This window comes from Eschscholzia californica, unplaced genomic scaffold (assembly GCF_041429995.1).
Source record: "Eschscholzia californica isolate CP2 unplaced genomic scaffold, dmEscCali1.0.p SCAF_2, whole genome shotgun sequence".
Taxonomy (NCBI): Eukaryota; Viridiplantae; Streptophyta; class Magnoliopsida; order Ranunculales; family Papaveraceae; genus Eschscholzia; species Eschscholzia californica.
The window spans coordinates 17,527,153-17,554,598 of NW_028238309.1; the positions used below are offsets into that span (position 1 = coordinate 17,527,153).

Sequence of the window (27,446 nt, forward strand, 5' to 3'; positions counted from 1 at the left end):
TAGTAGAGATAATGAAGGTGCATTGAGACGAAGTCTGAATGAGAAGATAATACGGAGTAGTTTTTTTGTTCTATCATTCTTCGATTAATTGTAATGAATCTAACCCTAGTTACGTTTCCTTACCAAGGTCTAGTAAACTTGTGTAAGTAGCTTTTTATTAGGGTAGGGATCCTTAACCCCCTTACTAATACAAAAACAATAATACTGGGAAAATATTGACAACTACATCAGAAATTGATTAGTCTAGAAACTTCGTCAACAAATTCATGGTTTAACAATGACAAATTTCATGGAAGCGAATACATTCGTTTTACCATTAATTCTTCGTCACTTCGTGGCATGAGGCTAGCTTTTATTTGATTCAAATAAATGTTTTAATGGTTATAAATAATCAAACGGCTGCAGGCCTTCCACCTTTCCTCGGATCACTCACAGCAGTAAGCATTCCTCCATCTGCATTATAGCTTTTCCTTCCCAAGACCTTTTCAGTAGTTGGGGTTTGAATAACAAGTTGAGTGATAGCCCCAGTTGGAAGACTTGTCAATTCATGTCTTCTTTTTCTCAAGAAAGTCTTCTCTTCGTTTGAAATCTCAATGTGGCTACCATCTACTATGGTCCAATTCTCATACAATACCACATTTGGTACTAGCTGCCATCAATAACATTACTTTATGGTTAATTTACTTACCACAATTATACAAAAAAGGTAGTTCTAGAGGCGCCCCTGTAAGTGTTAAAGACGCCACCCCCAAAACAAAATTAAGATTGAGCTTTGTGAGTGAAGGAGACGCCTTTAACACTTATAGAGGGCGCCTTTAAAACCTCTCTTCCGCAACTAGTAGTTGTTAAGTATATACATAGAAAAGATTAGAGTTGAACCTTATGGTAGATCCTTGGGCTTCGAATACTATCAAGAGGTTTCATTCCGATGATAAAATGGTTAAGGAAAACCTGAAGCACGGCCGGGATAATGTAAATTCCCCCACTTGCGCCAAGTACCCCTGCTAATTGCTTGTCCTACAAACATGAACCACGAAAAAGAAAAAAGTGAACAAATAACTCAAAGCTAGACCTTAAGGAAGTGTGAGTTTTAAAGTTATGTACCTTGAGAATGATTATTGGTGTCATTGAAGATAAGGGTCTCTTGTTTGGTTTTATAAAATTTGATGGAGCTGGAGGAAGTCTGTCGTTAGACTTCTCGGTGGGCGTCGAGAAATCATCCATCTCGTTGTTGAGGATAATGCCAGTGGATGGTGAGAGAACACCCCCTCCAAAATAGTAATTTACAGTTGTTGTCATTGACACGGCGTTCCTTTCTCCGTCAACGATACAAAAATGACTGGTTCCATGGTCTCTTAATTGGCTCCATCTGATTGTCCATTCATATAATAATATAGTTGGAATGTGCACTCTTTGATAACACTATAACTATGTGCACATCAAGTATTGCTTTATGTATTTTCTAAGTAAAAGTAGTAAAATAATTCATTCTTACTTGTTCAAATAGTAATCAGGTACGAAGGTAGTGTTGTCGAGTATCTTTTTTTGAAGTTTTGCAGCAAATGACGGAGAAAGCATATCAGACTCATATTTCGATATATCTACAAAATCTGGGTCCCCGAGGTTCATTCGAATTGCTAACATATGCTTCAGTGATTCGATTAATCGATGAACACCCAATAAACCCTTTACATCTTCCTTTGATCCATAAGTGTTCAATATGTTTAGGACCTGGTACAAAATAAATAAATACATTGTATTGACAAAGAATTAGAAATCTTGAAACCCTAGTTTTAAATATATTTTAGAATATAAAAGAATGATGAAATGGACATACCAAAGACATCCCAAGAGTACCACTTGAAGGAGGAGGCATTCCAAGAATGGTGAATCCCATCAAGTCCACAGCCATAGCATCAGTAACTTTAACTTTGTAATTTCTTAAATCTTCCATTGTTAAAATTCCACCACCTTTTCTCACATCTTCAACTAATTTTTCGCCTATTGTCCCGTTGTAAAAAGCTTGAGGTCCTTTCTTAGCGACCGTGCTCAAAGTGTTAGCGAGCTCAACATTATAACAAGTTTCACCTTTCTTCAGTAATTTCCCGTTCCGGGCTAAAACTTTACTTAGTCCAGGATCATCCTTGATAAGCTTCTCTGACTGGTTAATGGCACGTTCAAGATATGGACCGACGGCAAACCCGTATTCGGCTAGTCGGACAGATGGATCGATTAGCTCGCTCCAAGGCAATCGTCCGTACTTCAACCATGCTTCATGAAGTCCGGCTAACTCGCCCGGCACACCCATAGACAATGCACCATGAGATTTAGATGTGGGATTATTTGCATACATATCCTGTTATTAGTTAACAGAATACACGATCAAAATTCATCGAATAAACAACTTAATAGTTACATCATAATATTTAGCCGTGGTCCTTTCTTGTTCACAATGGTGTGTTGCACGCGGAGATTCCTATAAAGTGGTGTTTGTTTCTTTTCTTTTTTTCTTTCTGGTTGTGGGAATTCGAATAGTCTAATCAATGGGACAAAATATCAATTTGAACTTATCATTCAAATGAGATAGACATCACTAATAAAAAAAAATGTACAAATATCCTGAAATCAAACTAGAATAAACTTAGAGTTGGAATTAGGTTTCTTATCTAACATTGAGAAAAAGCAAACATGATCATATATACATATGTATGTGGGGTAACTTCAAAAATTAAGGAAATTTCAACAAAAAAAAAAACTTATAATTAAGGAAGGCTTAGCTGGAAGTAGTCCTAAAATGGTGTTTTGGGATGGTTTGGAATAGCCATACTGTGAAATCTTGTGCCAGCTTGCCTTTTTTACAAATAAAATGAATATAAATTTGTCAAATCAAAGGTTAAAAAAGGCATAAAATTTCTAGAGATGCTGTGTGTACAAGACACATACTATTGTGGATTTTAGTGTTTTGTTGGATGTCTAAGTAATGAGAAATGGTAAATGTCCCGAGTTTTGTGGTCACTTCATGAAGAGAGAGAAATTGTCTGACCAATTAGGCCGATGATATCACCTTTTGACCTGTATATGCCCCAAAAATTAGGTCATTTGACATTTTTGTTAGATACTTTCAATTCTTTGTGTGAAATCTCAAAAAAAAAGAACAACAAACTCCAACACTAGTTATTAAGTTCTTTTATTTTTGTAAAATTTCAAGAAATAGGTCTAGTTGGATTCCCCATATATAATAAAGTTTAATCACAAAGTAAGCGGATCTTAACTCGTGGTTTTCTAGTAAGCTTAGTTTATGTACGTTAATTAGACCCACCATTGGATATCAGAAATAATATTCAAAGATGGATCATATATTATTATTTGTTGACATATAGTTTTTACCGTACTATGATTTAGATACGATTGGGTCTAATCACAGGTTATAAAATAAATATATTTGTAGTACTAACTATTTTCAATCAAATATTTAGTATTAAATCAAATATCTGATTTAACTTATTTAATTTAGATTAAAGAAAAAAGTGTATCAAATTCTGATATCCAATTGGGTTAAAAAAAAGGGTTAGATTTGATCCAATAACCTATCCTTTAGTTCCTAACTGAAATATAGAAGTAATAAAAAGAGAGAAAGAGATTAGAATATGAACTTGGGATGCAGCTAAAGGAGCAGTCTCTCTTGAATCAAAAGCTTGGGTTTTTGAGGTGGATGAAGACCGGACTACCATAAAACCACCACCACCAATTCCACTCGACATCGGATTCACAACCCCAAGACATATAGCTACTGCAACGGCCGCATCAACGGCATGACCACCTTTTCTCAACGCTGCTGCACCGATTTCTGAGCACCGACTATCATCTGCAGCAACTACGCCATTCTTTGACTTAATTACGTATCCCTTATCCTCAGCATCAACTGCAAATCCTAAACCTAATTTTATGAACCACCAATACTTGTTAGTCTTACCATAAATGGAAACAAAATAATGGAAAGGTTGGTGAAATGAGTATTGAGATTTAGAGAAAGAGATAAGATGGGAGAAATCTTGGGAAGAAGAACTTACTGATTATTGTAAGAGTAACAATGAAAATTCTGATATCTAACTTCATTTTGCTATCTGTCCTCTTGACAACAAGAGAGATTAGAAGCTTTCTTCTACTACTATAATAGTGACAAAAGATAGAGAAGGAGAAGTTGGAAAAAAAGAGAGAAGGAAAGGGAGAGGTTTGACTATTGCATTGATAGAAAATGTAGAATACTTATGTACTGGAAGAAGGGTCTATAAATGGGAATCTTAAGCCTACTAAGACCTGGTTATGGAAGAGATATATATGTATGTCTAATCCTTCATTATTGGGATATATTATATACATGTTAAAAGGAACCAAATAATTTCTCACTAAATCAAAGAGATTTATGTATTCTATAAATCTAAATACATACAAAATTAAGTAAGAGATGTTGCTGACACAGAAATAATGGATTGTATATAGTTTATACTATTTTCATGTGATTCTACATTTATACTTATTTTGGGATTACAAATTATTGTACATTTTAAATAGAAGCCCCTACTATTTGACCAACTCGAGTTTTGCCCCTTATAGTTTGACCAACTACCATTTTGTCTCCCCCTTCTTTATAAGTAATTCTGTTTTAGCTTTGATATTTTTTTTCCAAATTTAACCTTAAGTTTTTTTCCATGACCTCCATTTTTCGTACTTTAGAGAAAAAAATACCTAGAATGCCCCTCTATCTCCAGACCTTTCGTCATAACGAGGCATTTGGCTACCTTAAGAGAGTCATAGTTACTCCCGCCGTTTATCCGCGCTTGGTTGAATTTCTTCACTTTGACATTCAGAGCACTGGGCAGAAATCACATTGCGTTAGCATTCGCAGGGACCATCGCAATGCTTTGTTATAATTAAACAGTCGGATTCCCCTTGTACATTCTTGTTTCTCATGTGACGGGAATTGTTTCATGATGGTGAACACCCACCATGAACCATATCTTGATTTGGAAACCCACCAACTACGAACAAATTGGTCTAGTGGTGCACAAACCAAACACAACCGAATCAATTTCGGGGTGAGGGACCCTACCATGATCAGATCGATTCCACGCATCCACAAACAATTTTATTCGAAAAGAGAGGCATGGAGAGTAAGTGGCATAGGGAGCTATAGAGAAAGGAAGGCTAATAGACAGCTAGAGATAAAACTTTGATTTTTACAATCCTTCTCCAACTAAGAGACTTCACCTTCCACCCGAAATCTGTAAGTGCCTTTGTGAACGAGAAAGAGATAATGAAGTGAAGAGAAGAGGGAGATTAGAAAAACAAGACAAAGGGTAAAATTGGAAATCAAAAAATAGACTTCACATTCTCTTCATATTTTCTTCATACTAGGGTATATCCCGTGTCCTAGGGTACGGACACTTGTATCAATCAAATGTTACGAAATTTATTGTTATATTTTATTGAGAGAGAGAGATTTTTATTAGTTATTATTTTTTTTGTATTATATTTTTGTTTCTTTTCTCTTAAATTAGTTATTATTTTATTGATAGAGAGAGAGAGATATATTTTAATTTCTTTTTTTAACCCTTGAATTTTTTTTTTTTAAATTAGTTATTTTATTTCTAAGAAGGAAACGATTATTTTTTTTAAATAGGTAACTTTATTTCTACGAAAGACTATATTTTAAATTTTAAGAAGAACTTCTAAATAATATCTATATAATAAAACAGAAGGGAAAACGCTGACTGGGACAAACACCCTTTTTTAATAAAGGATATTGTCTAGAAGTCCTTAATATTTAAAATATAGTCCTTCGTAGAGATAAAGTTACCTATTTAAAAAATAATAACCGTATCCTTCTTAGAAATAAAATAACTAATTTAAGAAAAAAAAATTCAAGAGTTAAAAAAAGAAATTAAAATCTCTCTCTTTCAATAAAATAACTAATTTAAGGAAAAAATAAACAAAAGAAAATAAACAATATAGCAACAATAAATATCGAAAGTCTTCAAATTTGATTGATACAATAAACAAAAGAAAAAATAATGGTTTCCTTCTTAGAAATAATATAACTAATTTAAGAAATAAAGAAACAAAATAAATTTCAAGGGTTGAAAAAAGAAATTAAAATCTCTCTCTCTCTCAATAACATAATAACTAATTTAAGAGAAAAGAATAAAAAAGTAATACAAAAAAATAATAACTAATAAAAAAATCTATCTCTCTCATTAAAATATAACAATAAATTTCGTAACATTTGATTGATAGCAAGTTTCCGTGCCTTAGGGCACGGGATATACCCTAGTCCTTTATTAAAAAAGAATGTTTGTCCCAGTCATCGTTTTCCCTTCTATTTTATTATATAGACTAGGGTATATCCCGTGCCCTAGGGCACAGACACTTGTATCGATCAAATGTTACAAAATTTATTGTTATATTTTATTAAGGGAGAGATTTTTATTAGTTATTATTTTTTTGTTTCTTTTCTCTTAAATCAGTTATAATTTATTCAGAGAGACAGAGAGATTTTAATTTCTTTTTTTAACCCTTGAAATTTATTTTGTTCCTTTTTTCTTAAATTATTTATTTTATTTCTAAGAAGGAAAAGATTATTGTTTTTTTAAATAGGTAACTTTATTTTTACGAAGGACTATATTTTAAATTTTGAGAAGGGCTTTTAGACAATATCCTTTATTAAAAAATGATGGTTGTCCCAGTCATCGTTTTCCCTTCTGTTTTATATAATAGATAATGGTTAAAATGGGGGCTAAAATTGAAACTAGTCAAATGTAGGAACTCAAGCAGACGGATACGAATTGGTTACATCCCAGGGGCTAAGCAGGAATTAGTCGTGTTTATGAGTATTTGTTGCTGAATGAGTTGGTTTGTTTTGGCTGGTGGAAAAGATATTTGTATTGTGAGAAATTAGTTACTCACTTTTAGACGAATTTGGCCCCAACTATACGACTGACGCAGGAATCAGTCTCAATACCCTACATCATGTAATTCAACTTTTTTATTCTACATCTCCCTTGGGCATCAATGGACAATGTTTGCATAACCATCAACCATCCTGTAACATTTCTCTTGTCACCTTATATGAATATATGTTGCCAACGGAGATGGAAAAATGGCCATAGCGTCAGTAGGCAGTAAGTCCAAAATAGAAAATATAATGGATTTAATGTCCAAACTCAATAAAAAAAAAAAGCCAGCGCTTTGGGGAAAGCTAAATAATTTCCGGGGTGTGAAGACTTGGTAAAAAATTGGTTAATTTTGTTTAACAATTTTATTTTGTAAGTTGTTATAGGGAAATAAAAAACCTCTACCTCACCTCTCTCTCTCTCTCTCTCCTACATCTCATCACCTCTCTCTGCCACCTCATCGTCTTCTCCGGCAAAGGTCGCCGGCCGGAAAATTTTCCGGTCGGCGACCTTCAAACATTAAATTTTTTTTTTTATCTCTCCCTCTAACAAAAAAATAATTTAAAAAAAAAAAACTCACCTCTCTCTCTAGATCTGGTTCAGGTCTGTTCGCAGACCTCATGAAGGTCTGCGAATAGACCTTTAATGGCCTGGTTCACCAGATCTAGAGAGAGGAGAGATATTTTTTTTTTAGAGGGAGAGATTAAATTTTTTTTTGTTGAAGGTCGCCGGCCGGAAAATTTTTCCGGCCGGCGAACTGGTCGGAGAAGACAAAGAGAGAGGAGGTGAGGTGGAGGGTTTTTTATTTTGAAACATATTCCTCATAAAATATGTTTCCTCGGAAATTTTTTAAAATTTTGCATATTCCCTTTTAAAATTTCACACCCCGGAAACTATTTGGCTTTCCCTAAAGCGCTAGCCAAAAAAAAGATAACAAGTCCATTTCTTTGAATCTCTTATTTTTCCTCGTGCAAATGCACAATTGCATTAGTGACGAGTTAATTGTTTAGTGAAGATGTATGTATATGTTTACGTACAATTTTTTTGTTTTACGCACCGCAAACCAAGTTGCATGAAATTAAACTGTAAAAGGCAAATGGTCTTTTACGTATTGCTTCATGTAGTAAGCTAACAATGTCGTGGAAACATGTTTGGTACGGTATCATGGAAACAATGATTTGTATGGTGAACCCAGAATTTGTAAGATTTGATACTTTTGGTGGATTTTGTGCTAATATTAGACTTATGATCTTCAACAAAAAAAAAAATAGACTTATGATACTATAAAGGTCTATCTTTTGGACCTTAAACCAAAAATTTTCAACAAGAAATTAAAAGATAGGTTAATAGTCAACTCTTTTATTTTACTTATTAAAAAAGAAAAGCCTAGTTAGCCGTCAATACAACAGAAAAATAATTAAGATTTTTCAAATAACCAATACCAACATGCTTCATCGATGTATAAGGAAATAACAAAGGAACAATCACTAGAATTACGGTACAAAAGATCTTGACTTTATTTGTGACATGCTAACTCACTTAGGTAAAAGAAAACGGTCGAAATCGTGGTCAAACTTTTAAGTCTATTGTCTTTTACAGAAGCTGAGTAATAAAGTCAAATTAAGTCAAAATATTTTATGTACATAGAACTCCGATTCTGGAATTAAGTACGGGCACTCAAAGTTACACAAAAAGATTGTTTATATGGAAGCTATCCTCAAATATACTGTCGATGAAGAACATATTGCAGAATTTCTCATTCAGTCAAATCTTTCTAACTTTCCCCATCGTGTCAATTTGCAAATGAATCATGAGAGCATTTAGTGGGTGATTGTGTCTTCACGCGATCATTGTACTTCTCACTTCCTTAAAGTGCCAGGTTGATCAGTTGCCAAGAAACTCCTTCAAGGACGGGTTATCTGAATAAATACTTAAGATGAGTATCAATTCACCTAAAGATTTTTCTTTTAATTTCATCTCACAATTCTATCTTTCTTTAGTTTGTATGGACACAAGGATGTGAAGAGTTGTTCCAATTCAAGGAGTCAAATCTGCTCAAACAAATATTGGTCAGCTTTGAGACAAGATGTCAACATATTAACCAATAATGAAATAGGCAGACCCTCAAAGTCATTAGGGAGGTGATCCGAAGAGTTTTTTCACCTGAGCCTTGATATGGGAGGTCGGCATGAGTCTCCGAGCCACCTTGAACCTTGCACTGGCCAGAGACAAGCAAAAAGTGAATCAGAGCCAACTATAGTAAGAGCTCGACTTTTATCAGAACAGTGGAGAAAGGTCTGCAAAGTCACCTTGGTACCTTGAGCCCCACACTACCATAAGGTAAGGGGGAAGGGGGACCCGGGCTAGGTTTGTAACTGTTATAACTAAAAGTCGCGGAAGCTATCGAACCTATTCTAGAAATTGATCCGATTATGAAGATTAATCGAAAAACTAAGTCAAAATCTAAATATGCAAACAGAATTTACGAGGTTCGGCTTTAAAGCCTACGTCCTCGGGCGAACAAGAAATCTTTATTGAAGGATAGATGAAGACGACTCACACAACCCGCAAGTTCGTCCCAAGATGGTACCGTATAGAATTAACCTTCTATACTAAATCTTCGACGACCGAGAAATTTAACACCGCTCAAAAACTATGAAAAATTTCTCTCACTCTTGCTATCTCTCTAGCTCTCTAAAGAAGAGTTGTTGTTGAGTAGTTGTGTTGGTGTTTGTTACAAAGATTCAAGACCCCTATTTATATAGATATCAAGCCCCATAAAAAGGAACTTTGGTTTCTAAATTACTTTGGTGCCAAAATTTAGAAACCACCTTCAAAACCGCCTCTTCAAGAGTTTTAGAAACTGCCTCTTACAGTAACCTTAGCCAGCGTTGTGCGCTGGCCGGAGGCGCAAAGCAGGGAGATAATCCAGAGTAAGCTCGGTCTCCTCGAGCCCATACATACCTAAAGAGAACAACAATGACGTGGAATGACCGATAGAGCCAAATATCTATTTTACATACACGGATTGTTATGTGACGGAGGATCTATTAATATTAGAACATATGTACTTATCAAATATTACCCTCCAAACAGTCATGGACAAATGGCTACCATGAAGACTGATGCCTTACCACCGCATCATCTCAGCAGCTCACTACCAAAGCTCATCGAGACTTATATAAACAAGGGAGATGCTAGAGTGCCCAGTTTTTAGCCCATTAAAATGCCCAGCTGATGTGGAATCACTAAAAGACAAGGTTTTTTCAAAGTTTGACTACGGTGGGGACCGCTTTTATTTCCAAATGAGGATTTGGGCATTTTAATGGGCAAAATTGCTGGGCACTCTATCATTTCCCTATAAACAAATCATCTTTGTTTCCGTTGTTTTAAAAGGATCAAAGGTCATCTTCTGAATTCAGACTTTTGAATTCTTTTCTTAAATTGTAAAAACCACCTCACTAACTTGATCCTTGGAGTGTCTTCTTTGTTTTTCACAAGCTTTGCCCTCACAAATTTGATCGGAAACCAGAGGAAATCCACTATCTGACGGGAGATCTGGATCATAAGGAAGGTTCACACCACTTTCGAGGAAGATATCTGACGGGTTACCAGAAATACTTAAGATGGGTGACAATTCGTGTAAAGATTTTCCTCTTTCATCTCACATATCTATATTCTTTGGTCTGTATGGAAACAAAGATGTAAAAAGCTACTCCAATTAGAGGAGCCAAATCAGCCGAAGCTCTTCATCCGAATGTCTAAAGTTACATCATCAATACAAAAAGGTAGTCACTCTACCATGACAGTTACAACTAATATCTTCAGTTGTAGTCCTCAACCTCAAACCTACATCAAATGCAACTTCGACATCTCATTTACATCGTCTTCCCATGAAGCAGTAATAGGACTTGTAATTCATTATTGCTAAGGAAATTGTCTTGCAAGTACATCACTCCTCATGAGCTGCCGAAATTAATGTAGATGAAGGAAAAGCATAGGCCGGATTAGAAGCAGTACTTAAATGGGCCAATGCTCACGACTATAAAAGAATTTCTGTAGAAGGCGACTCAAAGAATGTTGTTTGCAGGATTAATGGAACGGAGACGAATGCCCACTAGACAAGCTATAGAGCTATTCAACTGATAAATTAGTAAAGGACATCTTTTTGACTTTTTATGTTTTAGTTATTGTAAACAAAAAGTTCAATGAACTAGCTGGCTCATTAGCAAGGTTAACTACGAAGAAATCTTAACCAAGAGGATGGTATAATATAAATTATCTAGACTGGAGATCTTTTTTACCTAAGGTTATATGAATGAAATCTACAATACTTAAGGTGCCACAAAATTAATTGCCTTTTTTTTTGTCATAAACAGTGATGGATTATTATTTTAGATAAGATCTTAAGGCGGGCCAATTTTGTGGTGGACAAAAAAGTATTGCATTAGGGAAATAGAAAAAGAAGGTTTGAGTGTTCTTGTTTTTCCAAAATTTCTTAATTCTTACTTTTTTTAATAAAGAGAATTAGCTACCTCTCATTACTCTTAAATTTCTCATTAGGTTTCTCAACTTCTTTTCTCTATTTTTCATCTTTTCCTACCCATGTTCTCTCCTTCAACTTTGCCACGTGACATTTGGACATCATACAAATTTTGAGTTTTAAAGTAAAGAACAATAACTTTCTCTTTTTAATATTGATTTTGAAATAATGTAATAATGTAGTTTCAGTTTTCTAACGTGCTTTTATATTTATTGTTTAAAATGTTAAACGTGATTTATTTTTTAATGCATTGTAAGATAAAATAATTAAGGTGGACTTAAGAAATAAAATATTTATAAAAGAGAGAATTTGAATAAAGAATTGAGAAAGTTTAGATGAGATGGAAAAACATTGACTTTTATTTCTTGATAGATTGCCTAGAATGGAGTTCAAATTTTTTGTTATGAGAAAAGCGGTTTGCTATGATCTAAATCAAGTAATCCAAGAAAAGCAATAGGAAATAAAGAACAATCACATAGAACACAAGAGATTTACATGGTTTGGTTGGTGAGACCTACTCTACGGCGACAACGGCGCGATGATTTCCACTATGATAAGCAAACAAGTTACACAAGAGATTCGTGAGAATTCGACACAGGCATCTCCTAGGGTTTTAGTTTATATAGCCACTAAAACGCTAATCCCACCGCCTCATCGACTCTCTCTTTCTAAATCCGAAATACACATGGATACGCTAATACTAATAACCGACATAGGTCAAGCTCCGCATTCCAGCTCTGTCTCGGAGTCCAGCTCTGCTTCGCATACTAATCCTGTCTCAGTAATCAGTTCTGCTAATGGGTCAAAAATTCTAGTAAGCGGGTTGGCAGGTCAAAAATCGGGTTAGACATCAAACCCATATTCAAGACACTTGCAACACTTCTCTTGTCCAACCGAAGGACTACTTTCAGTAGAAGAGATTATAGAACGCTTGAAACAAATTTGTAAAAGAAAGAAGACCACAACGATCAAGAGGTGTAACAAAGGTGTAATTAGGCAAAGGAACGGGTGTTAGTTTTTCATTATTTCTGATGGATGTAACAGAGAGTTAAGTACTGGTAGTTAAGAAAGTTTGAAGTCCTAAACAACTTTTTGTCTCTTCTCGGTTACCTATTTTCTCTCTCTAAACCTAATTGCGAACATCTAATTTGCAAACTTGAGTTTGCCAAAAGAAATGAGAAAAATAGAAGAATAAAAAAAGGTCGCGGTTTTGGTGAATAAAAAAAATTAGTCACATAAGATTGACTTTTATGTGACTAATTTAGTCACATAAGATTGACTTTTATGTGACTAATTAGTCACATAAGATTGACTTTTATTGCTAAGATTGACTTTTCTTCACATAAGATTGACTTTTATGTTTCTTTTTATTGCTAAGGGACTTCTAGTTTTGGGAGTTCAAAATAAACAAATTTTAGAAGGCTCCTCCATCTCATCACCTCCCTCTACCACCTCATCACCTCCCTCTACCACCTCATCTTCACACCATCTCATCATCTTCTCCAGCGAAGGTCGCCGGCCGGAAAATTTTCCGGTCGGCGACCTTTAAACATTAAAAAAAAAACTTTTTTAAAAATTTTCTCTCTCCTCTCCCTCTCTAAATTTTTTTTAAAAATTTTCTCTTTCTCTATATCTGTTCTAGAGAGAGAAAACAAAAAAAAATTAGAGAGAGAGATGAGAGAGAAAATAATTTTTTTTTTTTTTTTTAATGTTTGAAGGTCGCCGCCCAGCGACCTTCGCCGGAGAAGATGATGAGGTGGCGAGAAGATGAAGTGGCAGAGAGAACAGATGAGATGGAGGAGAACTTTCAAAAAAATGTATTCTGTATTCCCCATAAAAATTTATTCCCCGGAGAACTTTCAAAAAAATCTGGATTCCCTCGAGAATTTATTCCCCGGAGAATTTTCTTTATTCTCCAAAGCAGCGACCTAAAAAAAGAAGACGAGTTACAAGAATTCGCGCTTGGGATTTGCAAGATTTTTTGTGTTTGCAAGTTTTGCCAGCAGTTGTTTGGAAATAACAAAAAACAGCCAACTTAAAAGAAAAATATTCCAAGTTTTTCATTACAAAAGTAGTTTTGCGAAACAGAAAATGCAGCTAATTTTTTCTTGAATAACTTTTTCATGAATCACATAGAAAGTATATTTTTTAAAGATATTGAGAAGCCCTTTTTTTAATATATGAATTTTATCAAGATTCGAAGTCCAATAAAAGAGTTATGTGTAGTTAGTTACATTAAAAGAGTTTTTGTACATAGTGTAACATTTTCTCTTATTGCGAACTGGTGATTTTTCTCCTAACTTTTAAAAGATTTTGGCCTATTATATAATAAATCTTCAAATGTGATGAAAATTAAAAGGAGAGTTTTAAAGGCGCCTCCCATAAATGTTAAAAGCATCTCTTTCCTCGCAGACTTCACCATTGCTTTGATGAGTACACCTTTAACCATTTTAGGAGCACCTTTAAAACTTCACAATTAATAGATGGATAGTTACATCGATGACTTTTTTAATGTTAGAAAGGGTCCTACATGAATAAAAAAAGACCAACTTGCATCCACGACTAAAAAAAAATAAAAGGTAAATTTGATTTTAAACATTTTCTAATCTAAGGTCCAACATGAGGGGGTAGTTATTCATATATATGCTGATGTCAAAATTTATCTTTCTGCAATCAATCAAGGTGTTGTGAATGCTACGTCGCATCCTGCTTTGTTGCTCACGATCTGGGGGCAAAACCTGCAAGAAATTCGGGTACGTCACTGAAGCAAGACAGTCAGATTGCCTTTGTAGTTAAAATATCGAGTATTGATCAGTATTGAGTGAACTCGGGTTTACAGAGTTGTGACTTAGTCGTAAATTTTGTTTGTGCCTTCATTGAGGTGATTTGATTACCTTTTACAGGCTTCTTTGGCCAATTGTTGATAGGTGGTGTTGATGAGGCGGCTCTGATCCACCTTATTGAATTGAAACTATTATTTCGTAGTTGTGAGATCTTAGGATTCCTCTTTGGGATTATCTCGTTGTTTGATTAATAGAAGTTACCTTGTTCAAGGATACTTGATATATGTCTTTTCGAGCATGTAGATTCCTTAAGAGAAGTTCCCCCTTGCGAGACTCTTGAAGCGCAAGTTTAAATACTTAAGATCCTTACCGACTGAGAACTTTGATGGGATTTCGGGATTGAGTCGGTAAAGCATCAGACATGCTTCTACCCCCCATATTTCGGGATTAAAGTATAGGCCTGAAGGAGTTGAAGGAGATGTCCTTCGACCAAGATGGCAATGCGAGTATGTCGGCTAGGAGAATTGATGAAGAAGATCATCAAGTCCGATTGATTTAGGGGTCGTAGTGTTTAGCTAGAAACCAACTACGATTGTTGAATTACGAAGGAATTCGCGGCTAACTTCGATCGGATCCTACATCGGGTTACACATAAGAATGGGTATTTAATCGAATGATATGACTAGTGGGAGTGTGATATAACATTAGAAATGTCCCATAAACATATCTCACAGGCCTAAATAGAATTTGGGCATAAGATAGCAAAAAGGCCTGAAATAAGGGTTTTGGGCCTAGGCCACTTCGGGTACTTCCGGGACTCGGATTGGGCTGAATTTTGGAGGGTGAGTTTCTGACATACCCAGTAGTATGCACGCAAAATTTCGTGGTGTTTGGATACCTCCTACTTAGGGAATTGAGAAAATATCATTAATTGCTATTTTCGACTATTTCCCTAAATCTTATTCTAAAGGGTGTTTTAGGAAACCTTTGAGGAGGTGTATTCTCATTAGGGTTCTATATAAACACTCTTAGGGCAGCGAATAAGGTGTGGAATTTCTCTCTAAGCTTTCTTACTCTACCACATCAAGTAGAGAGGAGAAAGTGAGCTAATTCCCACGCTATCTTCTAGTCAAGCAAGAAGGTCTTCTTATTATCAAACCACCATTGGAGTGCTAGCGAGCTTTCAAGGAGGAAGATTAAATACAACGTTCGGTGTCCCAAGTAGAGGAGCTACGTTTGAAGCTCTTGGTCTTCTTTAATCTATTCAACTAGCTCGAGGGAAATAGCGATTAAGGTAATCTACTATCTTCCTATTAGTTAAGGTCGCGGCTTTGAGGAATAAAGAAACCTCTCCGGGGAATAAAGACTTAGTCAGTCAAAGTTGACTTACGAGAAATATTTAGTTTTTAGTCCAAAAAATTACATGATTGAACTTCGCTCCGTAATCTTCATCCCATCTCTCTCATCTTCTTCTCTCTATCTCTCCTGCTCGTTTACTCTCCCCTCTCTATTCTCTTACTCTCCTCTATCTGTTCTCTTATCTTTTCTTTCCTCTCTCTCTTCTCTCCCTAACTACGTCTATTTCGTCCCCGATTCCATCAATTTCTAGGTTTTTTTTCAGTTCTTGATGATCATTCTTCGTATTAGAATGTTTTCAATAAACACTTACGAGAAGAAAGTAAATTAATCTTTATTTGAATTTGTTTCTGTTACCGAATTGTTAGGGATATCGATGAAGTTAATTACGCGATAGATTTATTTCTTTCCATGTTTATATCCATGGGAGCTTATAGAAACGAATCAGATTTTATTAGAGAAACTCGATCTTAGTAGAACCCTATTCACTCCTTAAACCTAAACCTAAATCTCCAAACTTTTTCAAGTTATTCCATTTTTCTTTTTACAATAGTACAAATATCAAACATTACACAAAGATTAGGTTAAGAAAAGCAACCAGGTTAATTTTTTAGGGTTAGAAAAGGGGAATTATTAGCTTGTGGTTGCAATTTCAATTTCAATTTGGTTGGTTGAGGTCTCATAATCAATCTAGCTTGATTTGTTATTTGTTTATCAACTCCAACTCTTGATGTTAGTGTTGGTGGTGATGGTGGAGGTTGACTCTCAGTTCAAGCAACAACAACACCAACAACAACTAATAAATCAAATTTCTGATGATTTCAAGTTTTTCAATTGAGTTTTCTAATCCCTTCTTCTTCTTGGTGGGAATCAGCTGGAACAATCATCTTGATCTTTGTTTTTTCTTCTGATATGAAGAAAAGAGGAGTTAGTAGTAGAGGAAGAAGTTATTTGATTTTGGAGTTGTTTTGGTGGGTGACCGGAAATTAAAGCCGTAGTGGTCGAATATGGGTGGGATGAAGACTAAGGGCTAAAAAGCAACTAGGTTTATTTTTGGGCTAACATATAAATATTCTTCCTAAGTAAATTCTATTTGACTTTTTGTTATTCCCTAGAGATTTTTCTTTATTCCCCAAAGTCGCGGCCTTAGTTAATTACTAGTTTTGCATGATGATCTTAGGGATACTAGTGTTAGACATTAGATGTCGTTATCCGCTATAAACACTAGTATAAGGGTATAATTCCCTACACGGCCCCACTTACGCGGGCCCCTAGTCTTCTCTTAAATCCCAGGACAGACCTGGTTGTATTTGCGCCAAAGCAGGCGTAGGTGTCGAAGATGATCGTACCAACCCTTGAGTTATGGGCTTAAGTGGCAGACCTCTTTCCGGTTCAACCTTCATGTTGACCGGATGCAGGTTGACCCGTTAGGATTCTGATATTTTCTTGACTTAATAACCATAGTCAACTGATGACCATTTTTTGGATCATCACGAGTCCTTCCACTATAATGTTGAAAGAAGAAAATCTAAGGAGGAGAAAGAACTTAAAAATATTTCCTTTGATTTTTACAGATAATTGTTATGCAAGTAATTCACATGTAACTAAAATAATCTATAATTAACTTGAATTAGTAAATCCTTAAGGTTTAGAGTATACCTTAAGTAGAGTGGTTCGTGAAGGCCAGTTATTTTCCGTGTAGCGAGGTATTTTGCAGTGTTGCTTCCAAGGCTGGTTCTCAGGGATGCTTACGTGCCGTTAATTTTTTGAAAATTTCTAATGCCTTGAATATTTCGAAGAACGAGTTTCGTTCTTATTCCTTTTTTATTCTTCGACGTCAAGCGATTTGACTTCTAACGTCAAGTGATTTGATCTTCTGATCACACATTTTCTTGATTATCTTATGGGTAACAAACTACATTACCTCCCATCCGTCCGAAGGACACGCGTCTTCTTTTCATAGGCTTGAAGACTTAGTCATTTCCATGTTTGTCCAAGTCAGAAATTCGTCGCGATTTACTTATGAACACTTATCGCCAGTTTTCAAGGCGTCTCCTGTTTATTCCTTTAGACAAGTTGAGATTTTTGCATTAGAATTCTGTCTATAAATAGCGTGCTTGATTCCTTGATTTTCTTCATGAACAACTTTTTCTAAGTTGTCTCTCTTTAGGGATATTTTTCTCCATCTTACTGATTTTCTTTAAGCTCATCATGAGACCTTTATTTGAATTTAATTTTAGAGTTGTTTGTCCCATGTTCCTCAAGGAAGTTGTGCTAAATGGGGCATCATTCAAGGGATTGTTGATGTGTAGTGAACACTTTACCACCTCCTTTTCTTTTTGCTGGCAAAATTCGAAGGATGCAAAAGCTTACTTGAGAATTTATCCCCCTCATCCTCCTTTCAAGGTAATTGGATATTAAGCGACGGGTTCCAGATGCCTTTCTTTTATCCGGGGGGTGCTATCAGATCTTTGTGCTTTCTTTCCTACTCGTGCATCTCGCATATGTATGTGAACTTGATCCCTTGTTCTTTTATTCCCTGCATGGCAAGACCATGGGGGCTCCTATAATTTTTGAATGACTGCCATTTCTTTGTTTACAAAGTTTTTCTCTTTCACAAGTCGAGACGAATGTTTCTGTTGAACCTGTTGTAATTTCTTCTGTAATAGATGTTTAATCATGAAAGAAATCTTCCTTAAACTTTACTTTGTGGCGCATTGTAGGGAAACCAGTCCTTCTGATTTTTCTTTATCTAAATAATGTTCCTTCGTTAGATTGGTTTACTTTCACCGTTTCTCATTTCTTCAAGCATGAATAAAACGAAGGGTTATTTCCCAAATGGCTCCCAACTTTGTGACCAGCTTCCTGCCTGGCCCCCTACTTTAGCAATAATTCCCGTATGGCCCTTTTTTCAGTTATCTTTAACATTCTGTTACTCTCTCCTCCATCTCATTTTCTCTCTCTGCCACATCATTTCAGCACGCCACCTCATCGTCCTCCAGCAAGGTCCCCGGCCGGCCAATTTTTCTGCCGGCGACCTTCAAAAATATTTATTTTATTTTCTCTCTCCTCTCTCTCTAAATTTTTTTTGTCATCTCTCCTCTCTCTCTCTCTCTACAGACTCCGGCGAAGGGTTATGTTCAAGGAACAGATCCCGGTCTATTCAAGGAACATACCTTCAAAGGTCTGCTCCTTGAACAGACCTACTCCGGCGAAGGGTTTCCCTTCGCCGAAGTGTGTAGAGAGAGATGATAAAAAAAATTAGAGAGAGAGAAAAAAAAATTTAATACTTGAAGGTCGCCGGCCGAAAAATTGGTCGGCCGACGACCTTGCCGGAGAAGACAATGAGGTGGCGTGCTGAAATGATGTGGCAGAGAGAGAAAATGAGATGGAGGAGTGAGAGTAACGGAATGTTAAAGATAACGGAAAAAGGGGGCCATACGGGAATTATTGCTAAAGTAGGGGGCCAGGCAGGAAGCTGGTCAGAAAGTTGGGGGCCATTTGAGAAATAACCCTAAAACGAAATATGTTGCCTTCGTCCTTGATTATCGCGTATGTAACATCCCATGTTTTCGGTTGAAGAAATAAATGACTACGGTTAGAAGAGGCGCTATTTGGCAATTAGAAAAGGTCAAATTGGGGGTTAAAGGGTAATAAAGGAGATTGAATTAACTGGGTACAAATATTGGTGGGACTTATTCATGAAGTGTGTATAAATTGAAGGACTAAAAATGGATTAAATCTATGGCCACTTTGTTTTGTAACACTTGGCAGCATACAAAGTAATTTCCACCACCCACGTTGCCACGTATCCCCACTACCCCACCTTTTATTCCCCTTTCCATCTTTGTCCCAAATTGATTTGAGAATCAATAAACAGCATTGAGACTTAGCCGTGGGAAGTGAAAGAAATTTAGGATTCAACGGCTATGAAATTCTTTTGTCAATTTCTTCGCGCTCGGTTGTCGGAATTCAACGAAACTTGTTCTAGGTAATCTCATTCGACTTGTTCTACATATCTATCCATTTACAATTTTCAATTTCGTCCAAATTTGATGGTTTTAGGATAGTTAATTCGAATATTGTATAGTTGTACTAGTTTTTTTTGGGTTCATGATTTGGAGCAGTTATTCTTTAGTTTCATCGAATAATTAATGTTCAGGATCATGTTTAGGATGTTATGAACTATTTTGGGGTGTCCGTATATAGACGGGGTGCTGCCGAATTATTTTTCGGCTTGAATTTCAGATTTGAACTAGTTTTGGGTATAAATAGGAATAGTGATGGTTATTCGAATTTTGTCGTAATTCATATGAATGGACAATTTCAGTTTTTTTTTTTTTTTGATGAAAATTGGCATTAGCCTTGACTTTATTCATGGATTGGAAAAGAGTTAATGTTGGGTTTATCTGCCCCCAACTGGCTTACAATACAAACTGGAGTTTGATTAGAGTTCCATACATTACTTTCATTTGATATGAGAGCTTCTGTTGCTAAAGTATGAGCCGCGCAATTAAAATTTCTTGAGCAGTAAGTGAATTCTATATCATGTAGTTTATTGAGTTCGGATAGTATATCAGTCATTATTGGACGAATTCTCCATGGTATACTCTTCTCGGTCGATAGACAACTATTAATCACCACCATCGCATCACCTTCAACAATAGCTGGAAATTTGTTCACTTGTTTCACTAAATTCAATGCCAATTGTGCTGCTTTTGCTTCAGCCTCTAACGAGCAAGATGCCGCAATCTTACTAGTTTCAGCTGCTACAAAATTTCCATTAGAGTCCCTACACACCACTGCTGCTGCTGCCTTTCCATGAATGAAGGCAGCATCAAAGTTGAATTTCACTCCTCCTGCTTTTGGTGCTTGCCACGACAATGGTGTTTCGTCATTCTTCTCCCTTCTAGTCTGTCTATTAGGGCCATTGTCGGTCTCTTTAAAATCATTGTGCATTAGTTTTGCTGCATGAATAATGCCTCCTATAGACGGTTTTATTCCTTCAAACAACCATTTATTTCTCGCCTTCCATATAAACCACACAATATAAAGCTTCTCCGTACTTGCATCTTCTTCTCTGCTTCTTTCGATCCATTCACATAGTATATCAATGAAGCGTGACTCATCGACAATTCTTATGTCTAAGGAATAAGAAGCCCATATTTCTTTCGCCATTTTGCACCGTTTAAATATATGATCCACATCTTCATCTTCTTCCTGGCACCATGTACATGTTTTTGATATATGGTCACTAAACCTGAGAGTTCTCATTTTTGTGGGTAGTGCATTGTGTAAAATTCTCCATAAGAAAATTTTTACCCTCGGAGCAACCTGTACTTTTTTCCAGAATTTGTGCCATGTTAATCCACTTGATAACTCCATATGAAAAGACGTTGTTGGCTTCGCTCTCTCTATAGATTGATATAGAGATTTGGCAGTGAAAATCCCCTTGTCTGTGTGAACCCAAACAATTCTATCATCAGTACAATTTTGGCTTAATGGTATTTGCAATATGGCTCTACTTGACAACTCGTCAAACATCTCCTCAATTATCCGCTTTTTCCATTGCCTATCTTCATCAATCAGCTCACATACCTTCTTAACACGGATCTCCTCTTGGTAATCTTCATTTCGACCTGGTTTAAATCCTCTTAGGTTTGGTACCCAAGGATCTTCCCATATGTTTATGTTTTTACCATTCCCAACTGAATAACACATACCTTCCGCTATATTTGATCTCATTTCTAACATACTGCGCCATGTAGAAGTAATTGGTGATTTAGGTTGGTAATTCCAGAAATTTATATTCTTAAGATACTTCGACTTTAAGAGTTGAACCCAGATCGCCTCAGGTTCCATTAGAAATCTCCATACAAGCTTTCCTACTAATGCCTTATTCACACTCCCCATATCTCTAATTCTAAGGCCACCTACTTCTTGACTAGCTTGAAGTTTCCTCCAATTCAGATGATGCATTTTAAAAGTATCCGTGTTATGTCCCCACCAAAAATTTCTTTGCTTCCGTTCAATTTTATCTATAACCCCCTTTGGTGCAATATTATTCGAAAGAAAATAAATAGGATTGGATGATAACTCACTTTTCAAGAGAACCGTGCGACCCGCGTGTGATAATGTATTTCTCTTCCAGCCGGCTAACTTCTTATCTATTTTTTGCACAATAAAGTCATATGATGACAACTTGTGTTTTGGCTTTAACAAGTAATTGCCTAAGTATACATCATCTTTTCTCATTTCCTTCACCCCCAAAATATTTAGTACCATTGCCCTTTTATCCTCATCACTATTAGCACTAAAATGTATAGAGGATTTCTGATAGTTAATAAGTTGACCCGAATAAGAAGCATAAGAGTTGAGAATTCCTTTCAATCCAATAATATTTGTTTCTGACGCTTTCCCAAAGAAGAAGAGATCATCGGCGAACATCAAATGGCTAACACTTGGTGCCTGTCTATTCACCTTAAGTCCATTGTATAACCCATTAGTTTCAGCTTGTATAACAAGTTTAGTAAGGGTTTCCGAACATAAGATAAATAGATAAGGGCTTAACGGGCACCCTTGTCTCAGTCCTCTCTCGCTATAGAAAAAGCCCTTTGGTCTTCCAATCAATAATACCGAGAAAGATGCAGTAGTAACACAATTCATAATTAGTCGATGAGTATTGGCAATAATTCCATTTCGAATAAGTACTTCACTTAAAAACTTCCAATCAACCCTGTCATATGCTTTAGACATATCAACCTTCAACGCAAAAGCACCATCTTTTGCCGTTGTGTGTGCCATAGAGTGGAAAATCTCTTGTGCAACAATAATATTATCAGCTATTTGTCTTCCCGGTACAAAAGCATTCTGTGTTGACGATATCAATTGTCCCAAAAGAGGACGAATTCGATTGGTCAATATTTTGGTAATGACTCGATACAATACGTTACACAAAGAAATAGGTCTATAATCAATAGGGGTTTCTGGATTTGAGACTTTGGGAATAAGAGCAATATGAGTATGATTGAAGTTACTTGGCAATACTCCTTTGTCAAAAATATCTCTGATTTGATTTGAGACTTCATCACCAACAATGTGCCAACATTTCTTATAAAATAATGCAGGAAACCCATCTGGACCCGGTGCTTTGCATGACTTCATCTCTTTTAAAACACCCCATATCTCATCCTTCGACGGAACAACACTAATCATCAAGTTGTTTGTAGCTGAAATCGGTCGGTTTGTCAATTCAAAGGCATCTGGAAACGGAGTTATTGGTTCTGCTCTGGAGGCCCTGTAAAAATGATCAAGGAAAACATTAGCAATTTTAGTTTGGTCAGCAGACCATGATTGATCTGCCAACTTAACAGTAAGAATACTATTTTTTCTTCGACGATTAAGGACCGAAAGATGGAAAAATTTTGTATTGCGATCATTGTCGTGCACCCAATGCTTCTTCGCTCTTTGCGCCCAAAACCTCTCTTCCATTCTTCGTAGTTCCATTAGCTTCTTAAGTATTCGGTTTTCCTCCTCCATACCCAACCTTGAAGGTGACTGATTTTGAACTTCTAATAATTCTTCCTCAGTTTCCTTAATTCTTTTAAAAATCTGACCCACTTTATCCCTACTCCACATCTTGAAGGTAATTTATGTGCTGCCAAGAATTTTTAATCACTTCCTCGAACTCCTCATGTACTGTCCAATGCGCCTCAAATCTAAAAGGGATACCACCTTTTATTCTAGGCTTCGATGTGTTAAGTATAATAGGTGCATGATCACTGTTAACTCTAGGGAGATGCTTCACTTGTGCATCGGGATACCGTACTCTCCAATCTATGCTCGCCAACACACGATCCAACCTTTCTCTGATATGACTTTGTATTTCTCTCCCATTCGACCAAGTATAGGCTGGTCCCGAATATCCAATATCAATCAACTCACAATCCGTAATCATATTTCTGAATTGTTCTGTAGCTTTTTGATTTAACCCTGCACCTCCCCATTTTTCTGCTACACTCGTTACAGCGTTAAAGTCTCCAACTGCACACCATGGTTCCTGCATTTGTAATTTAAATCTTCTCATGAACTCCCAAAATTCTTCTCTATCATTAGCACAGGGAGGCCCATATACACACAACAAATTCCACTTCTGTAGGTTACCTACTTCCTCAATCTTGGAGTGTATATGATTTGGTGAACTAGAAATTATCTCCACCTTCACTTCATCATCCCATAATAGCCACAATCCACCACTAAGCCCCAAAGAAGGTACAATATGGTATTTCTTATAGTTAAGCTTTTGTATCCAACTTTCAGATGATAATTGAGATAGTTTAGTTTCAGACAAGAAAACAATGGACGGTTTAATTGCCCGGAGGAATGAATTTACGGACAGAATTGTCGGAGCATTCCCCGCTCCCCGACAATTCCAGCTTTGTACAATCATCGTGTAAGCGGCCTTGAAGGGTTGGCCGCCTCTACCCGTACTTCAGTCAAGTTGTCTGTGTCATTCTTTACTCTCTTCCTCTCTTCTTCCTCTGAGTTTTCATCAACTAAACTAAGAGAACGACTTCTTTTCTTATTTTTTATCATCTCTGTATTTTCTTTCAACTCTCTCAGCTTTGGTTCCGTCTTCTTCCCTGGTCCTCTTTTGTACTTTTTCTGTATTTTCCCATTATCTTTTTCTCCTCCTCCTCCTTTAAGTGCATTCTTTTTCATTATTCTTTGTTCCATGTTCCCTGTACTGGTTTGTAGTTTATTATACTCTCTTAGATTTGGTGACAACTCTATACCAATTTGGCCCTTCCCATTTAACCCAACCACAGTCATTTCATTTGTTGTAAGAATGGGTATGTTTGCTTCTGTTGTTTGCCCCCCTGCGGTTTCCATCGGGTCATCTTCTGCTATTTTATTTGATGATATGATAGGATTTTCCTGATGTGGATTTGGTCCCCCTTCCATAACTGTTGCAATCCGAGTACGAGGTATATTATTCTCGTCCATAATTGTTTCATATGTGTTTTCCTTAATCGTTCCTCCTTAGTTATGGAACGTGCATAGTCTTCTGATTCTCTACTACCCAAATGAGGTAATTTTCTCGAATTACTGGATTCTGCTTCCTTTGAATTTGATTTTTCTAGATTCTCTTCGGCCCTTCTCGTCGGAATCCATTTCCGGCTCTCTTCTCCGATTCCTCTTTGCCGGAAATCAATCTTTGTAGTATTTCCAAAGTCCGCCTTCATAACATCACTGAATCTTGGTATAAGGAGCTTCTTAGCTTTAGCTTTTATATCTTCCGGCCAATTATCTGATATTTTCTCTCGTATCTTTGCTCTAGTAATACAATCCGCCATTAAGTGTCCAATTTTTCCGCAAAAGTAACAACATCTTATAAGTTTCTCATATTTGATTTGTATTGAACTTTGTCGTTTGTCTGGTAATTCAATAGCTATCTCACTTCTTAGAGCTTTGGTTACATCAATACGAATTCTAATTCGAGCGTACTTACCCCACTTAACAGTTTCCTCCTTCTGAATCTCCCTTGTGATGCCAATTAGGTTACCAATCTTGCTTACTGTTTCAATTGTCAAAAACTCAATTGGTAACCCATGAATTTGTATATTGAATTCAGTTTGATCAAATCGGTAATCTGATGGGAGTTTGTTTCTCTCACATCGTTCTCAAATCAATAATTCATCCTGTAAGTACCACGGTGATCCTTCTTCCACTTTCTCTCTATCAATTGTTAATTCAAAAGTAATTAGGTAAGAATCCCCATGAAAATCCTTCACCCAAAATTTTCCTACTGGTTTCCAGACTCCCATTAGTGTCATCTTCAATACATTAGTAGTCATCTTCCTTCCTGAGATTAATTTTATTGCCAAGCTTTTTCTTGCTTCGTCTTCTGAGATTGCATCATCCTCTGATAACATGAAGATATTTTCATCTTCCTTCCCCATTAAAGCCCCCATTAATACCACCACAGATTCATAGTCATCATTTCTTATCTCTATATCTCTATCCTGCCGATCGTCCATCCCTTGTGAATAGATTCCGGTGAGAAGCTTTCCTTCTCAAAACATGGTTCTCTCAACAGAACCCTACTACGAAGTGTTGGCCAAAAAGGACAATTTCAGTTATATCTTTATATTATGGGGTTCAGTATATGATTCATCAACTTATGAAGATTATAAAATGTAAAATAGAGTTTATGGGAAGTTGGTTGATTGGTTCGTAGGCATTTTCGATATTCAGGAGACATAGGTACGAAGTTAGAGATCGATTCGATAGATACTTGAAGCCTTCCGAAGTTAGCGAATTTGCTTTTAAGTTTTCATGGTTTTGTTTTAATGATTCTTTTTATTTACGAAGGTTCTTAGTAATCCCAGAGTATGCGAATGAGGAGGAATTTGGTCGTCTGGTAGGCGGAAGGTCTTTGGTGATGCAAGGACTGAGGTAGGGGTTCTGAATCCTTTATCCAGCATGGTTTTTATAGATAATGAATATGCTAGATTCTATAGTTATATATGCGCCACTATAACTAGAGTTTAGGTAGCATGAAACTCGATTTATCTGATGAACTAAAATATGCTTGAAATGTTTTGATGCGATATGAGAAATGTTTTCGAACTGATTTTACGATGATTGAACTACTGAGGATTTTCTTGTATGTACCTGACTGCGGATTATGTCAACCTACGGGCACGTAGCCATTGAGGGTAGGTGACATGTGGACAAGGGTGTGATCCGTGTGAGACCGGTGAGGTGGGCGACATTAGTCATGAGACCTGTGGGAGTAGAGTGCTTCACTTGCTGGCCATTAGTGCTCGTGCCTCCAGCTCGAGGCTCAGGGCCGTACACCCTGACCGCTCGCCTGGGAGGTGACATTGATTGGGAGTCCCTCTACTTTGTGGCGATGTGACTCTTGGTTGTTCCACTTCCGTGTTTGATAAGATAATGAATCGAATGAGAATATTGGTTTTAATATACGAATGAAATTGATTTGAATCGAATGAGAATATTGGTTTTGATAAATGAATGAAACTGATTTTGAAAGATCGCATTAGATGCATGACAGGGTACCGAAGAGAATGAGGTTCAGGTCCTTCCATGGTAATTGGGGGACGGTTCTCTTATTCGAACTCGGTGATCAAAAACGTATTTAGATACTTAAGGTATATATGTATCATGAGGTAAACTCTTCAATGATTGCGGAGTCCCTTAGTGGGAGAGGGGCTTACCGGCTAGGGGTAAGTCTCTTTCTCGAGGAGACGTTAGTGCATTAGCTAGTGTCATAAATGGGTTGGTACTATCTAACGCACTCTAGGTTCTCCTGAGGAACTCTCCTCTTATTGTGAGTGCACCATGGGTGGGCAGCTAATCACTGCTATTGCTTGCTAGATTAAGGAAAATGGTTTTGTATATAGTATATATGGTAACTGGTTTGATAACTCGTTTTGTCACGATGTTTACAACTTATTAAATGAACTTTTGAAAACGTGATGGGTTTTGGATTGGTCTTCTACCAGAATAACTCGTGTCGGTGAGTATTCTGACCCCCTACCAGTTGTTAGTGTGCAGGTGCTTTGTCGTAGTCTCGAGGCGGAGTGTGTATTCCAGCCGGTGATCTTGTCTGACGAGGCTAATGGAGTTATGTCGTTTTATATGGTTTTTTCGTTATTTTCAAGTTATGTATTTATCGCAGAAACCAAACTCTAATATATATATATATACGTAAAACTTAGAGTTGTTTATAAGTTGTATCGGTGTTGTATGAGGAGTTTGTATGTTTGTGGTTCGGGTTTCGACCCG

The 27,446-nt window shown here is 36.5% G+C and overlaps 1 protein-coding gene and 1 long non-coding RNA gene across 2 annotated transcripts; one reads left to right on the forward strand and one right to left on the reverse strand.

Moving 5' to 3' along the window:
* Window positions 1-215: 215 nt before the first annotated feature.
* Window positions 216-4,450, reverse strand: LOC147556604 (glutathione hydrolase 3-like). The gene is made up of 7 exons (XM_086657508.1): window positions 4,071-4,450; window positions 3,654-3,937; window positions 1,838-2,356; window positions 1,496-1,731; window positions 1,105-1,369; window positions 880-1,017; window positions 216-649 (listed from the first exon to the last, which is right to left on the reverse strand). The coding sequence occupies exons 1-7, from the start codon at window positions 4,114-4,116 to the stop codon at window positions 392-394; spliced, it is 1,746 nt and encodes a 581-aa protein (XP_086513634.1). The 5' UTR covers window positions 4,117-4,450; the 3' UTR covers window positions 216-391.
* A 15,059-nt stretch (window positions 4,451-19,509) lies between these two features.
* Window positions 19,510-27,339, forward strand: LOC147556605 (uncharacterized). The gene is made up of 3 exons (XR_015233484.1): window positions 19,510-19,623; window positions 26,007-26,090; window positions 27,202-27,339. It is a non-coding gene; the product is annotated as an uncharacterized LOC147556605 (long non-coding RNA).
* Window positions 27,340-27,446: the final 107 nt, after the last annotated feature.